General features: G+C 41.9%; 2 protein-coding genes across 4 annotated transcripts; both read left to right on the forward strand.

Annotated features, from left to right (window-relative positions):
* Positions 1-5,604: 5,604 nt before the first annotated feature.
* On the forward strand, positions 5,605-9,458 carry LOC115672898 (protein XAP5 CIRCADIAN TIMEKEEPER). 2 transcript variants are annotated; one of them, XM_030594893.2, is made up of 12 exons: positions 5,605-5,876; positions 6,011-6,076; positions 6,166-6,230; positions 6,364-6,476; positions 7,153-7,231; positions 7,365-7,441; positions 7,526-7,587; positions 7,708-7,839; positions 7,940-7,993; positions 8,474-8,539; positions 9,081-9,155; positions 9,266-9,458. In XM_030594893.2, the coding sequence occupies exons 1-12, from the start codon at positions 5,706-5,708 to the stop codon at positions 9,314-9,316; spliced, it is 1,011 nt and encodes a 336-aa protein (XP_030450753.2). In that variant the 5' UTR covers positions 5,605-5,705; the 3' UTR covers positions 9,317-9,458. The 2 variants fall into 2 exon arrangements, with proteins under 2 accessions (XP_030450753.2, XP_056160792.1); XM_056304817.1 differs by lacking the exon at positions 7,940-7,993.
* A 1,544-nt stretch (positions 9,459-11,002) lies between these two features.
* Positions 11,003-16,133, forward strand: LOC115672833 (translocon-associated protein subunit alpha). Of its 2 annotated transcripts, none has more exons than XM_030594790.2 (8): positions 11,003-11,167; positions 11,853-12,017; positions 12,100-12,150; positions 12,409-12,497; positions 13,276-13,353; positions 13,516-13,719; positions 14,151-14,222; positions 15,775-16,133. In XM_030594790.2, exons 1-8 carry the CDS (start codon positions 11,098-11,100, stop codon positions 15,823-15,825), a joined length of 780 nt encoding a protein of 259 aa, XP_030450650.1. In that variant the 5' UTR covers positions 11,003-11,097; the 3' UTR covers positions 15,826-16,133. The 2 variants fall into 2 exon arrangements, with proteins under 2 accessions (XP_030450650.1, XP_056160793.1); XM_056304818.1 differs by having other exon boundaries at positions 11,012-11,167; positions 11,877-12,017.
* Positions 16,134-17,780: the final 1,647 nt, after the last annotated feature.

Genomic DNA, 17,780 nt, shown 5'->3' on the forward strand with positions numbered 1-17,780 from the left:
GGCCGTGATTTACTATAAAATGTCGTCGACTTTTTCCGTCGATGGAGGGAAATATCGCGAGATCTGGTCATGATCTACTTCCTCGGTGGGCCCGCGAAAGATGATGATCTCCCGTGCTGATGGTCATCTAACAATGAGCTTGGGAAAGGAAGAGACGACCGGCGGAGGAGAGCGCGAGGATCGGGCAAGAGCGGTTTGCTTAGACAGCTTGGTCGAGGAAGGGAGAAAAAAATGTGAAAGTTTGACCAGATTACCCCGTTTTAATCGCCGGTAATGTTCACCGGTGAATATTGGCCGGCCGGTAAGTTTAGGCTCTTATTTGAGACTAGCGTAGCACTTCAGATCCTTATTTAAAACACGATCCACGACGGTGCATGTGGAGAGCTTCAAGCTGTTTCTTGTCACAACAACTTTGGCGACATGCATGAGAAACAGAAACGGAGGAATTACATGCGAAGTAAGATCAGAAGATCAAATGATCGCTGTACAAAGTCTTATTGAAGTAGAAAGATGTCTGCCTAGCTGGATTGATCTTCCTGTATATGTAATTATGGATGCCATCAAGGGTGGGGTGAAGAAAAACTGTCTGTGTTCTTATTTTCTTCCCCAGATTGACGTCGAACGTCAGCTTCCCTTGCTTTATTGGAACCTACATGTGCAAGAGAGGTGCTGTTGCATTTTGCGGCGCCTCCACCTTCCCCAGTGTGCACTTTGTTTTCTTTTGTGCGTTTGTTTCTTTGACAAACTCGGCCTTAAAGTTCTGCATGTCACGGCTCTTGAAAATGATATTACTCCGATTTCAGATACAGTACTGGACACCCTCCAACATTACAACGAATTTGCGCGGCCATGTCTGTCATGAGTAGTACAAACCACAAACACGGCTTCAATTCCTGTACTGTCATAAGATAACCGCTCAATGTCTTGATCCATTTTGCTGCCTAGCAAAAAGGAAAAAAGGCACATCGATGATATGCAAGGAGAACCCTGTCACTGATCCTATATAATTTGTTTGATCTTTTGCTACTACGTACTGGTGTTCAATGACGAGAAAATTGAACTAGAACAGCCAAATGAACTCTATTTTTATAGAATTATCAGCGTGCAATATGCGTGCAAGATACGTGCAATCTTCATAGATATGATATCGAAATATTTCTAACATGGTAAATTATCCTAAAAAAATTTCTAATTATCTTTAACATCTTCACAAACTCAAGGTGACCGGCTTAAGTTTGAAATAAATTCAGACTTTTCTCTTCCTCGTAGATCTCGAGACGGTAGGAAATTCGTGTCCCTACGGGTTCTGTTGAGATAGTTTAGTCCCAATTTCGGCTTTTGTCAGAATGCTACAGCAATCTATATTGAAAGACACGAGTGATTCTTGATAGTACCAGTAATATGAAGACTTGGTTGATTCTTGACAGTACCTCAAACTAAACACAGCAATCTAATTTCAAAAGATGGTCTCCATATATATCTCAAAATCAAGACCACTTCAAACACCAGTATGTAAACTTCAAACTAGATTTGGACGGGTGAGCTAGGACTAGCAAGCTATAAGTATTCCGTCAGCTTATTTCATTGGATTGATGAAGCCTCTGGAGGTTCCTATGGTCCGTCCCATGTTGTCATGCGTCTCTCAGCCTTCAGAGCCTGCATCATTTTGCAGGGACTTTTAGGTATGCTGGAACTAAGGAACACCAAAGTAGTGGGGTAGTAGAAGAAGATTATGCACACGGTACCTCTTTTTGCCAATTCGCTTGTAAGATAATAAAGAGAAGCACAACAGCCTGCATTAGACAGCCAGTCAGCATCCCAATCCAAATGCCGGGTGCACTGAGCTTGAACTTGTATCCAAGCAAGTCTCCGATTAGAAGCCCCAACACATAGTAGCTCCCAATGTTCACTATGGCAACGAGCAATTGCCATCCTGCACTAACCCTGGACAAGTATTCGTGGTTCGATCAAATGCTTGATCAAGATCTACATAGACAAATCTTAGAATTGTGACATTCAGGTAATATATGTAGGCATAATGAAAGGGTACCCCAAAGAATTGGTTGGATACTATTGGCAAAGACTGCAGCCGCGAGATAGTAACCAAGCTTCTGAAGTCTCTGTCGTGACTTTTTTTTTGTCGGTAAATAACTTGGGGAACTCATTCGTTGTTGCAGCTATTGCTCCTCCTTGAAGCTCGACCCCTCCCTTGCCGCCGCCGCTGCCCAGTCCTTCACCCAGCACGTCAATTCTCGGCTCTGCTTCTCACCAGAAGCCATGCAGGGGCATCGTTGCCATGGCAAAATTTCTCCCTCTTACGCTCTTTTCCATTCATCGACAGGCAGCAACAAGAGGCGAGCGACTGGCGGAGGATGGCGGTGGGCGGCTTCAAGCGGCAGGAGGCAATGGTCGGCGGGGTGGTGGTGGTCGCATGTGGCGGGCAATAAGAGACGAGGGCAAGCAAAGATAAGAGTTTTATTTTTTCTTTTGTTTTAGAAATAGAAAAGTAAAAACATTTTACTTCTCATTTTTGTTCCAAACCTATTTCTTGACTAAAAATTTGTTTAAAAAATATAAAAATGAAATTGCGTTACCAAATGGATGTTTATACCAAACATGTTCTCACGAATAGAAAAATAGAAATATAGATAAACAGAATGGTTATCATGCATGCTCTAAGTTGCTACATGGCACAGATCCTAAACAATCGACTTGTGACATATGCGTGCAATATGCGTGCAAGATACGTGCAATTTTGAGAGATATGATATCAAAATATTTCTAACATAGTAAATTATCCTAAAAAAATTTCTAATTATCTCTAGCATCTTCACAAACTCAAGATGATCGGCTTAAGTTTGAAATAAAGTCAAACTTTTCTCCAATGTTGCCTCAAAATGCTTGAGTTTGAACTCAATAGAGGAAAAGTAGGGGAAAAAGGGACTCAACCAACTCTACATCACTCACATACCCAACAAAAGTAGAAGTCACAACATCAATTGAGAATTGTGCACCTGCTGTGAGAATAGCAGGTCCAACTATTTCCCATGTCTTCGGACTAGTACGATCGCACCGCCATGGGCAAGAAAAGCCCTAAGTTAATTAAGCATTAGGGTGATCATTGGAGGCTAATTGATTGGCAGAAGTTGCGGTGGTTAAGGTTTGCGTTCGACGGTATTTTGCTTGATTCCGGCCGATTTCTTAGCTGCTTTCATTGATCCTTGAACTTGTGTGGTTGCTCCAGCGGGGTCTCCAAAATCCATGACTTAATTTGGTCTAAGGCGGGCTGTCGGAGGAGACCCAGGTGGCTTGGTCTAAGGTGGGCTGTCAGAGGAGACCCAGGTGGTGGAAGGTGCAGTGGAAACAAGAAGCGGCTAGGCTTCGCGCGAGGAAGAAGGCATGTGAGATCCACGCGCCCCGCACTGCAGTTATGTGCAGTTAAGGGCGCATGCTGCATGAAAAATAGGGCACATGTAGGCACCTTTTGTGAATTTCCTGTTCTACCCTTGGCCGAGTGAATTTTCTGTCTTGCCCTTGCATGCAATTTGATGAATGTTCCATGCATAAAAGTAAATGTCTAGTCATCCGTATATAATTTTGCTTAATTAGAGATCAGCCACAACATCTCTAATTATCTTAAATTATATATATTAAGAGCCTTTAGATCACATATAGACAAGGGACATTAATTATAATTAATCGTGTCAATTAGAAACTTAGCCCATATTTATTTTTTGATGTTATTTGATTCATATCTTGGAACATGTTGTGCATTGGTGAAAACATGATTTTTTGTGACATAAGCATGTTTGTTTATTATGTAGTTTCATCACTGTCAATTTTTCGGATTTAATGTTCTCGAGTTAAATGGTGATAACTATAAAGTTTGGAAGGAATTAACCTTTCTTCAATTTATGCTATTCGGAAAGATGAACACCTACTCCTACCAATGCTAGCACTCCGGTTGCAATTACTCTTTATGAACAATAGGAACGGTCCAAGCCCCACAACGCCCACCCAATTAATCGATTCCTCCCACTCGAGTCCAACTTTGCTCCTTTTAAGAGTATCCAAAAATCGAAAAACATCCATTAAGTCACTTAATAGGCATGCGGTCGGTCCTACTGATAAAGGAATTGAGATGAGATCAGAGAGTTTCAGATAGGGGTGAGCGATTCCCGGTCCGGTCCAACCCAAGAATCGAGAACCGGACGGAGGACCGGTTCCGGCCAGGGACCTGGGATCGGGACTGTCTAATCTTGGGACCATGGGGGACGACCGACCATCGGTCCAATCTGTCCGGTCCGGTTCCAATTGGACCAATTGGTAAAGGCAAGAGAGAACCGAGAAGCATTTTCGAGACCAATATATGAAAGCATTTTTGGGTTGGTCCCATTGGAACCGAATAAAAATGAACTATCAAATGCTTCTTTTGTTATTTAAATATATATATTTAAAAAGTAAATAAATATATATATAAAAATTAGAAATATATATTTATCGATCCCGGTCCCGGCCTGGTTTCCCACCTTAACCAGGAACCGGCATTTGAAACTGGGCCACTTTTAGGAACCGGAATCGGACCTGATATTCCTAGAATCAGGATCAAATTGATCGGTCTGGCCCGATCGTGCTCCTGTCCCGGCCGAAGGGCCCATCTTACTCACCCCTAGTTTTAGATTTGAGGTTCGATCCTTTGAAGCACTATATGCATTTATATGGAAAAGAGGTGCGAGATAAAAAAAAATTAAAAAAAAAAGGGGAGTCACCCACCAACATCCGAGAAAATATTGGGTGAGTTTAACACTCCACGTAGGATTTGCAGAAAACCACCCACAAATTGACACGTGGCAATCAAGGCCCACATGTCAGGGAAAAAACTTGTCGCTCTCCTCTCTCTCACGCGCTCTGCTCTCCATCTCTCTGCAACCCACGCTCAACCCCCTCTCTCTAACACCTTCGGTCATGTTCTGACAAGCCTTCTTCAGTTCATCTCTCCTTTGATCAAGTCCTTAAAGCTTTCTAGCAAAAAAATAAAGTCCTTCAAGCTTGACTCCGCCATCTCCGCCCGCACCCTATCCATGCCTAACCTCCCCAACCGCCGCGCCTTCCCCCTCTTCCTCCGCGGCCGCAACCGGCGACCTCGACGACGGCGAAGAAGCACTCCCAAATCTCGTGGTCGATCCAGAAGCTGCTGCGTTCGGTCTTCAAGCCGAAGACGAGCTCTACCCCGGCGTTCGGCGTCGTCGGTCTGTACTCGCCCGTCGTCGACGAGGACTACGGGTTTTACGTTGGGTACGACAAGTCCGGCGCGTTGACCACGATTCCGGAGTCCCCGGAGTTTGAATATCTCGGGAAGTTGTCGCCGGAGATGGATCGGAGGCGATGGCGACTAGAAAGAGCAGAGCTGGTCGTGCATCGGGCATGAGCCAAGGTGTTAGAGAGAGAGGGGGTTGAGCGTGAGGTTGCAGAGAGATGGAGAGCAGAGCGCGTGAGAGAGAGGAGAGAGAAAAGTTTTTTCCTGACATGTGGACCCCCCGATTGCCACGTGTCAATTTGTGAGTGGTTTTCTACAAATCCTACGTGGAGTGTTAAACTTATCCCCTCTAAGCCCGCGCTCAACTTCTCGATTGAACCGACGATCGCGCGAATTCGCAGTCAAGCCCTAGAGGCGAGGAACACCGGAGAAGGAAGGAGGATCGAAGATGTCGGGCATGGGAGACGGGTACGTGGGCACGGCCCAGGACGCCGTCAGGATCCGCCGTCTCGAGAAGCAAAGGGAAGCCGAGCGCCGCAAGATCCAGGAGCTCAAGACCAAGTCCGCCTCCGACCAGGGCCAGCCCGGCCTCCTCCAGTTCGGCTCCGGTACCTCCGAGGTCCGCGTTCTTCCCTTTCTTAGGGTTTCCATTGTCTTCCTCCGCGGAGTGATTTTGGGGAAAGCTCCTTCCTTTGCGTTGCGATGTAACCGGTGCTCGTTCGATGTTTTGGGGGGGGGGGGGGGATTTTGCAGATTCTCGAGACCGCGTTCAAGAAGGAGACTATTGGGTTGGTCACGAGGGAGCAGTACGTTGAGAAGGTGAGTAGCTATGTCCTTAGCTCGTCCATGCCCTGGCCAGCGTTTGATTCGTGCACGCCGGGTGATAATATCTGAACTGTGTGCTTCAGAGGGTGAATATTCGCAACAAATTCGAAGAGGAAGAAAAGGAGAAACTTCAGAAGCTGCAGCAAGAGTAAGTGCAGATGTTGGGACTCTAGGGCTGTTGAATTTCGTGGCATGCCCAATTTTCGCCATTTCTTTCTTGTTTACGTGGTTGTGTTATGATCAAGGTTAGTTACTCTGGGTTTTCCGTTTGTATGCGTCAGGGAGGAGGAGCTTCAGTTGCAAAAGCGTAAAAAGAGGAAGATTAAGGGAAGTTCTCGGTTGTCTTTCACAGATGATATCGAGAATGGAAGCGATGAGGATGATGGGGACATCGGTAAGAATTTTTTCTAACCTTTTCCAAATCTTTTGATTAGGGGATTGCTTGCTGTGTCACATGATTGTCTAGTGATTAATCGTGGCGAGGTACGTGTGCGGCGATCTGCTGTCACTATCATAATTGTGGTGGGGTGTGTGTTTATGTAAACTGAGATTCGATCTAATTTACGTTGTGGATCAGTGGATGCTCTCATCTAGGCTAAGATACTAAAGACTTTTGCAGCAAGATTATCTTTTTTTTTTGGTAAGGCAGCAAGATTTTCTTTTACACGGGCATTCATCAAGAATTTGACGGCAATGTTGTCGAGGTCATCTCAGTTTTTAAATGACAAAGAGCAAACACTGTATCCAGCATATGAGAAGTCACAAGGGAGGAATGGATTTTGGTTGAAACTCTGGAATTCCTCCTCCAGGGAATTTGTTGGTCACTACCATCTAGAAACTGTGGAGGGACTGAGAACACGATATCACGTGTTTGCAACATGATTGGATGTTGAGGAGAGAACCGAGTAGTTGTTGACAGGGTCACCTAAATTTGATGTAAATTACACAGGAGCAAAGTAGCACTTCAATATATTTTTACCTAGAAAGGGATTCTTTTGTAATAAGAGTTAGACCAAGGAGCTTCATGTTTTTATTTTTATCTCCTTATGAGAAGAACTTCTTTCCTGCAGAAACACAAGAAACAAAGGGGTTGGGGCACGGTAAATTTGGCAAAGACCCCACAGTTGAAACAGGCTTCCTTCCTGACAGGTGCCACCTCTTTCTTTCTCTCTCTCTCTCTCTCTGCCTGTGTATGCGAGTCACTGGATATGTATAGTGTGTTTGTTGGAGTTGGTCTGCTGGCTAACACTTGAGCTTAGGGACGCTGAGGATGCCTTTTCAGTGAGCGGGAGGCAGAGGAACAAGCTGAGCGAGAGAGACTGCGGAAACAGTGGCTCCGTGAGCAGGAGCAGATTCGAAGTAATTTTTCATTCTTGCTATTTTTAACTAAAACTCTCACTTGTGAAACAGCATCTGATTAGTAAACATCATCCTCGTCTACAGATGAACCCCTTGAAATTACTTACAGCTACTGGGATGGAACAGGACATAGGCGAGTGATCCAGGCTAGTAGATCCTTCTTTAAATCTTTTTTTTTTATCTGTGTTTGTGTGCCTGTGGGTTTTCGTATTTTCTGTTCTTCGATGTTTTTCATGTGCTAAGTGTTTAACTTCTCTCATGTTCAGGTTAGAAAGGGTGATAAAATTGGGGATTTTCTTCGTGCTGTTCAGCAGCAACTCGCCCCTGAATTTAGAGAAATCCGGACAACCTCAGTGGAAAATTTGCTTTATGTGAAAGAAGATCTCATCATTCCACATGTGAGATTATTTTTCAATCTGGGGTGGCCATTTCTATTTACGTTTGGCTTCTTCCTTATGCTAAGATGATTTATAATCTGTTTTTCTTGTTGAATTTCAGCAACACAGTTTCTATGAGCTGATAGTGAATAGGGCTAGGGGCAAAAGCGGACCGGTAACGCCTTACTCTTTTCACATTTACTTTTGAGTTGTTCATATTGCATCGCTTGATAATAAGTTTCTACAGTAGGTCTTAGAAAAGTAGTAGAGATATGATTTATTGGGTGTTTAGGACCTTCGTGTGCACTTAGTTGCATGGCAGTAATTTTAAATGATGCCGGGGTCCTTTGTTCTTATTGCCGAGTTGGCTCCTCTTCGATAGTGGGTAATTTCTTTTAGTCAAACTGACTTTGTTTCAAGTTGTGGGAACAAATGGTTTGTAAGCATCAAATGGGAATGATTTCATCTAGATTGACCTAAGAAATTCTTCTTTGTGATTATTTTGGCATTGAGCTTTTGTTGCATGTCACCACATTCCTTTTCTTAATGAAGTCTGTTATTAAAATGATTGATGAGGAGGTTTCGCTTAATTAAACTTTCTGCCTTGTCCTTTTGGTTTCGAATAACACCCTTTGTTTTTTTTTATCTTAAACAGCTATTTCACTTTGATGTGCATGAAGATGTGCGTACCATCGCTGATGCAACAATAGAGAAGGATGAGGTACATTCCCTGCCTTTCTTTAATTAATCTGTTGTATTGCATGCTAGGAGTTTGGATCATGAGGAAAATGGTTGGCAGTGGTTATTGTTAATTCTTTGGATGTGATATCGAAATATGAGAAGTTATCAACATTTGACTGGCACCCTTAAATGTCATCTGCTGCATCATTTTTAGCTGTTTCAGTTCTTTCACAATTCCCTAATGTGAATTGTTATTTCTGGGTTTGACTAATGAGGGGCTAGGTTACGTCAATTGCAAGCTTGAGGTTGGCAGCATCATGTGAAGTTTGTCTCTGAAATGTTTAACGCCTTAATTCTTTATCAAATGACATGATTTATCATTATATATTAGTGGTCATCAATCACTCGCACGCTCTGATTGTTTGGGGGAAAACTGTGTTATTAGTCTATCTGGATCATTAGCGAGATTTGCTGAAAAGAATCCAGTCTTGTATTATGCGTAACTCCAAGTTAAGTTTGTACACTTTTTTGCGCAACACTTGGAAGAGAATGGGTTTTTATATTGTGTAATTTGTCTGCAGTCCCATGCGGGGAAAGTTGTGGAGAGACACTGGTATGAAAAGAACAAGCATATTTTTCCTGCTTCAAGATGGGAGGTTGGCACTCCTCCTCTCCCTCTCCCTCTCTCTCTCTCTCTGTCTCTGTCTCTCTGCTTAACAAGGTTGAGTCTATCATCTGACTTTGCTGCTGTGCTTTCTTTGTGCAGATATATGATCCAACAAAGAAATGGGAACGGTATACAATTCATGGTGATTGATGTAACGAAGGTGGATGGATGTTGGGGTGGCAAATTTGTTTGGCAAGCAGTCTCGGACTTAGTGTTAGCTTATTTGGCTCAAATTTCATGCCACTATAGATTGATATCGGGATGAGTTAGAGTCAAATGTTTTTGATGGAAAGCCAGAAATACATCACTGGCGAACTCCTTCGATTTTAGTCACTGGAATTCCTGAGTTGATGTTTGAGCTACCTAGCCCGCCACTTTGGCAGTTCTGTCTTGTGTAATATGTCTCTTTAACATGGTTGTCCAAAATGGCAGAAACATGACGCTAGCTTTGCTAATTTTTTGTTTCCCATAATGAAGCAACCTTACCGTTTCTCACATGTAGGAAGGAGCATGTTTAATCCTTGTGAAAGGAAATCATTGGATATGCATCTAGTCCCGTGAGCCATAGCCTAGTACACCAACGGCGAGATTGCAAGCCGTGTGTATGCGACGCAATGACTGACTCAGTTTCTTGTGAGATCTTGCCTGGGCCTATTCGATTTTCTTATTTCATCTGTAAGAGGAGATTGTATGAAAAATGTTAAGTGATTCTTTTCGTTTCCTTGGGTCACTGGATCGAGCCAAAAAATAGTTGGACCCCACGATTCATTGTTAAGACCGTTTCCTTTCCAATGCAGTTCTGCAGGCTTAAATTTTTGCTTGCCAGGCGATTCTTTAAACCCAAAAAGTTTTGGGGCCTGAATGGTGATTTTGTTTTTGGTCGAACTTACTTAACAAATTGAGGAATGCTGTGAAAAAGGAAAACTTGAAATTACGGATGCTTCTAAAGCGAATTGAGTACGGCCCACTGGCAAATGCGTAAACGGGTTTCGAAGAGTTTTTCCTGAAAATCTTATGGATGCTTCCAAGATGATTTTTGTACTTCGAAAAAATGTACTGTCTTAGTTTGCACTGTTTAAAATAATTAGTTAATGAAAGGTATTTTCATTATCGACAACAATTTGTATATAAACATTTCCGTTGATAATGAAAAATATTTTCGTTATCATAACAATTTATGGTTAAAACATTTTCGTTGACAATGAAAATATTTTTTTTATTGATTCAATTTTGTAATTGATACAAGTGATTGTTATTAAGAAAATGTGATCCAATTATTCATTTCGTGAAGGAAAACTATTTCCAAGAAATTGTTTTCGTGCTTTTCGGGGTCTAGAAAAACTAATTGATCTACAGAAAACGTTTTTCATGGATCGAAAACAACTAGCTTATATAGATAGAAAACGACCTTCCTTTTGGCAAAAAGGATATCAATTTCCATAAAATCACTAAATAAATGAAATTTAATCAATTTCCTTGAAAATAATTTTCACGAAAAATATTTCTTTTAACATGAAATTTTCGGTGAAACAAGGGCATCAATTTGATTAATTTTTCGGCCTGATGTTTACTCGGTCCTACGTTTTCGACCAGTGGGATCAAATGTGTCCGGGAAAAATTCCAACTTTTCACAGGCATGATCATGTTTGGGCCGATTGCAGGTGCAACGCCAAAGACGAAGGCGGGCCACGACAATGTCCAACGTTGTCTGTCTGTACTAGGCTCAGCCCAGTTTGCGCGGAAGGGCGCGGACGATCCGATGATGATGTCCCAGGTCGAGAACCGTAGTTGGTCGAGACCGAGCAAAACACACCGTGCGATCCCGTCGATAAATAGAAACGCGAAGGTCAAAACCCAGGAAAAATCGAAAAGACCCAAAAAAAGAGAAAGAAAGAGCGAGAGAGCATTGACTGGTTTTGCAGCTGCCTCCGATGGCAATGACGAACTTTAGGGTTTTCTTCCTCGCCCTCCTCCTCCTCCTCGCTTCCCCTCTCCTCCACGGTTAGCTCGATTCCCCCTCACCTCCTCTGTTCTTAGATCCGCCGGTCGTTCGTAATTTCGCCTTCTGTTCTCGCCGTTTCTTTTCCCGATTTGGAATCGCGGCGGTCTCTGCATGCGACGCGGGCGATGCGATTCCTTCGATCTGTTGTGCGGCAGGCGTGATCTGTGGATTTGGCTTTGCGTCTCGATCGAATTCGCGCGCATGTTTTCGGATCCTTATCTCGCGGCCTTCGCCTTCGAGTTTGTTTTGTTTGTTTTGTTGTGCGTGGATTCTCGCGGCGTTGGCCTGTACGGGGGTGTCGAAGCGTGTGCATGAGCTTCGCTAATTTCCTAGCTTTTAGAGGAACAGCGCTTTCGAATTGTCGGCGAAATGGTTTTTCCTGTTCACTGCCTCTTATGGCATCTGCCTTCATTGTCTCGATATGGTGAATCCGCTGTGCGATTGCATGTCGTTTGAACGCTAGAATCTCTGCTTAACTGTTTGTGCGTTGATGTTGCTAATGGAATTGATGTTGTTGACTTGCTGTGCTTTGACTTCTTTTTTTTGGATGCATGTCTGTTCAAATTGTTCATCTTCGATTGCGTCATAGGATTAGCATGATATCACGTTTCTCATTGATATCAACTTTCAGGACAAAAGCTTTTTAACTTTCTGTACTTATCATATGTATCATCTACTTGATAGTTGCCAGGTGTCAATCGGATGCAGACGTCGATGTTGCAGAGGCTGCTGATGAAGGGGGTGAACTTGGAATTGTCGGTGAAGATGTCCAAGAGTTTGGAGATGAAAACTTCAGTCCCGCTCCGGGTGTAAACACAGTTTGTGTTTTCCCGAAAAACAGCGCAAAACGTGAGAATCTTCTGAATAATCACGTTTTTTTTTTTTTTCGTACGACCGAGATTGCTTATCTTAAATTAAATCCCTCTTGCAGTGGTACCAGCAGGAGAAGAGGCTGAACTGCTTGTTGGGTTAAAAAATGACGGTAGTGGATTTCTTTCTCTGATGTATCGTATCCATTATCTTGATTTATTACATGCTTTATCTCGTGTCAGTTGTTTCAAATTAGCACTGTCATTGTGGATCATACAATGCAAGGGACACTCTTGGCTCCTAGCAATCACTCTGGAGGTCGTGTTCTGTTGGGGGCCTTGGGTTGTCTTACTGTATACGATAATTCTCCTATTATTATTTTCGTAAGCTCGTTTCTTAAACTTCACTTTCTTTTTGTGAATCATTACAGGAGATTTAGATGTCAACGTGATTGCCATCAAGGCCAGTGTTCATCTTCCCTTTGATCATCGCATGTTGGTTCAAAATCTAACGGCTCAGGTAAGTTTCTGCGTGCTTGTAAATAGTGCAAGATGCTGTGTCGACCGATTCCTCATCTATCTGCTACTGAAATCCAGTGTGCACAACTATAAAAGTTTGTGCCGCCAATGACTGAAAAAGTAGAAAGAGAGAGTTTCGTTATTGCGAAACCCTTTTTTTGTTGTTGATTTCTTACTCTTCATCCCCGGTTGCTTGCTGGTTGGTTGCTCAATAACTCTTGAAACGTATTGATGTGAAAATCAGAGTCATTTTGTACAATTGGGAATTGTGGATTTTCACCTTGAACATTAAGCTCAAGTCTCGATGCAATTCTATCTTAGAGCTTGTTGGCTTAATTAACTGGTTTTGTAATGAACTTGAAATCTCCTTGGTGCCACATCACTGAATTACTCTTGCTTAGTTGCAAAAGGAAAAGCAAAATCCTGATTGCTGATAATTTTTGAAAAGCTGCAGATGCTGCTTTTCCTCCTTTTATTCTAAATTGTTAATTGCTTTTGTGTTTCACACCTAAATCCTTTATGTAAATAATCCGCATTTATGCACGTTTCTTTGGATTTCAGTATCTTTCATTAGACAAGAATGAAACATTAAGATCATGTTGGAATCCGCCATTTGAGAAAAGAAAAATGCTGTCTTTGGAGCTTGTGATACTCTTTTGGTTTATTTATTTGCTTTTTATCTGCACTTGAAATTTCCTAGCAAAATTCTCTGTTGGCTTCTTTGTCTCAAATTGCTTCAATGGTCGGACAATTCATTGATTGGTTTCTTTCCATTGTAGGGTTTCAACAATGCTTCAGTTCCAACTTCTGCTCAGGCTACCTTTCCCTATATTTTTGCTGTCAGCAAGTACTTGCAGGTAGATATCTGGGAATATCTATGTATATGTATTTTCTACTATCCAATTGTTAAATCTTGGCTGTGCTCCTCGCTTGTGTGTTTATTCTTTCAATACTACAAGCACTTAAAATTCTATGACTTAGATGTATGGAGAGCTTAAGCAGTTATTTTGTCCCTGCAGGCTGGAAATTTTGATCTTGTGGGCACCATCATCTATGAGATAGACCAGCAACCATATCAAAACACCTTTTACAATGGAACAATTGAAGTTGTTGAAGCTGGCGGTTTTCTCAGCGTCGAATCTGTTTTTCTTGTTACTCTGGGGATTGCCCTTCTTGTCCTCCTTGGTTTATGGATTCGTGGGCGGATACAGCAACTCTCAAAGGTACTAGATATTGGAGCATGTTCTATCCTTTACAATAGATATGGTCTATAGACAAATATGGTCTATAGACAATCACAATCTGTTTATAGGATATCTTGTTTGTGGATAATGCAATGAGTTCATAATTTGATCTACTCCTTGTCCCTTTATGATATACTTTCTTTAATCTAGAACTTTTACGTATTTTGTTTTCATCTACTCATTGATGATACTATCTATGCTATCATGTACGTGTGATTGTGGGTGTGTGAGTTAACGGAAATGCTGAGTATGTTTTTACCCCTTCTATATTTTCCAAGGGTGATGAATAATTTTTTTTTATTATATTATTATCCTTGGATCTCCATATGTGCATCAAGGTCTTTGTGTTTCTTTGTGTTTATTGACTCACTCCAACAGTCTAACTGGTCCTTGTGTTCCTGTTCGTTTAGAAAACCAAGAGGGCACCTAAGGTTGAAGTGGGAACTGGGACAACTGATGCCTCAATGGATGAATGGCTTCAGGTGCGTCTTGCATGATTTTGTTGATATAGCTGCATTTTCTTTTCCTATAAATAGTTTTTCTTCCGTTTCAATAGTCTTTTGTTTGAGACACTTGAACCCTGCCTTGTTTGGAGATACTATTTTCTTGTCCTAGTATTTTGACTGGAGAGAACTGCTACGGTCTTGGGCATATATCAACCTGGGAATGTCTCGATAGCACATACAGCAATGCTGCTAGTCATTGGGTGTGAACATAGTGATGGTTGCGTTATGGCCATTTAAGTGCCGTTACCTTTGGATTGTGTTCTGTTCTATTGCCAAACCATCTTCCCTACCTGATTGTGGTAGACCTCCCTTCCCTTCTTCTGCTGTGGGTCTACTCTCCCTAGTGAAATCAAATTTGCTTAGTCATCTTGTTTAATACAGTAGTGTGCTTATCTGTCTAATCATAGTGTGGTAGTGTTTGCTCTCTCTTCCCTACATATCAATTTAGAGTCTCCTTTTTCTCCTTGGATCAAAAGGCTGTGGTCCTTGTTTCCCTGGTTCTACTTCACCCTCAAAACCCTCTGAATGAACTTCACTAGTGTTGTATAGCCTTATAACCATGTAGACAAGAGGCCTTACCCTGCTCTCTTACATCAAAAGTTTGTGTAAACTTTTTGTCTATCGGCAGTAAAACGGTTTTGGGCTTGGTTTTTCATGGTATGGAAGGGTGGTCTCACGATGTTAGATTATTTTCATTTGTTGTTTCCATCGGTTACCCACAGCGACGACCCAATAGTTCCGGGGGTGAGGGATGAGTCTGTTGTTCAAATCCCCATGCTAGTGAGTTTTCCTAGAGAAGGAAAATAAGCATTTTCCTAGAGTAGGGCACGCCCAGATGTAACAATTTGGCTGAGAAACTGAGATGGAGAGAGTAAGTCTATGTCTCATGCTTACTACAAAAATCTGTTAAATGGAGAGGAAACGGGGACTCCTTTAATAGACGAGGAAACATGTGTACTTTTATGTCCGCATATTTAAACCTACAAATAAAACGGAAGAAATGTTGATTCAATTTTATGTGGCAAAAGCAGAAAAGTTATTCCAGAAAGTTTGTGTAGGTTTTATGTGAATGACGTTTGAGCCATAATAGGTGCATTGGCAGATGGATGAGTAACTGAGTGATTCATTTGGCACCGTGTTTATTATAGACTTAATTTTATTGCTGTACCAGATGATGCCGAATGGTCTAAATAGGTTTAATGAGCAAATGCTAATCATTTACACAGAACTTTTGAGGAAATGAGTGCTCAAAGGATCTGAGACTCATGCAAGTATTTAGCTATATTCTGACTATTTGTGAAAATGACTGGCATATGTGATGCAGAACAACATGACTATTAATTGTTGTTCATCTACCAGCCACGTATTGTGCATTCATACCTATCCAGTCACATGAGCCATGAATTAATACTTAGGGGTGATTTACAGTGAGAAATTTGTCCTCACATGAATGTGTTCCTCCTGTTGTTGAGATACTCTTCTTACCCATGATATAGTTTTCTGAAATGGCTTGTAATAATTTCTGCAGGGAACTGCTTATACTCAGTCTCAAGCCAGCAAGTCAAAGAAGAAGAAGTAGATAGGCGTTCTGCAACGTCAGATGCACAAAGCATGATAATTTGAGAAGAACAGGTTAGTGAGACTCGCACTAGGCATTGGGATTTGGATAATTGGAGAGAGCAGGAGTTTGAACTGGTTCTCGGAGTTAGATTTACAAAAGATCTGCTTAGAAGTTGTAGCATGTTGAAGAATACTTTTTAACATTTCTTGTCATTGGATATTCTTGAAGTCAGAGGCTCTTCACCGGGAACTTGTATTTTTGAAATAGGGAGGAAACAGTTGCTCTTGAACCAAGAGTTTTTCATAGTCACATGCTTGTTTCGCTAATTGCCTTCCCATCAGTCTTTAAATTTTATGCCACTGTCCAGTGGGCCGTGGTCATCACATTTTGTCAGCCAACTGATTTGTTTCTCTAGCAGTTTGAGGATGTATTACATCGTCAACTATCAAGTATTTTTGCTGATAAGTGTGTGGTCTGAAGAAAATTCGATCAATTCTGACTGAAATCTGCAAAAGTGAGCGTGACGACTGGTGCATGGCACTCATATTTACCTGTAAATATGGAAAACAATACTGCTGGGGAATGGATGCCTAATGTTGATGTTGGGTGGTGAAGACGACTTGGAGGAGTTGCTCATAAACCACCTTTATTGGCTAGCATTGGTAAATGATGTGCAACTTCTTGTTGGACTCGGACATGCATCAACACATAACTAGTATTGTAATGGCAATGAAAAGAGTTTTATTCCCGACTCCGGATGAGAAAATCTTCGACAAATCGTACCTTTTTAGGGCTCTTCAGTGAATTTATCTGTGTAAAATTTCCTTCTTAATAAATGACAATCTCGCAGAGCCGTAGAAGTTGAAATAGCAGATGAACTTGGACGTTCGTATCCTGTGAGTATGGCCCAGGCAGTGCTATTGAGGTCGGTGGTTGGTCTCGCTCTCTGGACAGTGTAATACAGCTGGTTTACTTTCTACTAATGACAGGGCAAGGAGCAATTAAGCTGGAAAGCCAACTTGAAGAGTGACAAAGTTCTCCGGTTTAAGCGATAATCAGCTACTTTGGCTGTGCTCATTGATGGACTGGTAAGAAAAAAGTTGCGATTAGGACACGCACTGGTAGATCTGGCTTTGAATGTCTTTCTTAAATTCCCTTTGTGCGAGCCTTTCTGGTTGGTAGAGTGGGGACTCAACATCTCTCAACAGCATCAGCCTGATAACAAATGTCGCCGCCGTGCTGAACTTTGTCATGTTCATCGTTTGACGTTTCTCTGTAATGTGGTCCCATGCTGTTTTACTACATCTTTCACGTGAGGTGGAGACTGCACCGTACTTAACTAGTAATAAAAGAAAAGATGATCGTAGTACGAAAGGAATCGAAATTTTTGAAATATACACTCACAATGCCCCAAAATTAGAAGAACTTGTCTTTGGCCAACCAATCTGAAGAAGGACAATCACATGAAGCGGCTATTCAATTCCAGCGGCAGAGACCAGAAAAGCAGTGGACAATATAACATCCTAGCCGGGGAGATATTGATCAGGTGATACGAATAGCTTACAGTTTTCCAGTAAAAGTAGCACTTATGGCTCGTGACTCTCGAGTGTGCGACTGAAAAAGATCAGGAAGGTTATTGTCGGCACCAGTTTATGGACACTGATTGTCCAAAACATGTTACTCAAAAAAAAAAATGTTACTCATCCTACGAACAAGAATAATCATCATGCGGGAAGAATATGTGTTCTTTTTGTGCCATATGACTAGTTCGGTCTAGTGTCGTCGAGCCTAAGCACTTATTGGGAGAAAAGTACCAAAAAAGTCATAAACTTTTTGCATTAGTGTCAATTTAGTCCTAAACCTTTTTTTGATGCCAATTCAGTCCTAAACCTTTTGCATTGGTGCCAATTTAGTCCTAAACCTTTTTTTGGTGCCAATTAAGTCCTAAACCTTTTAAATTGGTGCCAATTCAG

Source organism: Syzygium oleosum, unplaced genomic scaffold (genome assembly GCF_021117445.2).
Source record: "Syzygium oleosum isolate NSW1041296 unplaced genomic scaffold, Sole_v2.1 Sole_v2.33, whole genome shotgun sequence".
Classification (NCBI taxonomy): Eukaryota; Viridiplantae; Streptophyta; class Magnoliopsida; order Myrtales; family Myrtaceae; genus Syzygium; species Syzygium oleosum.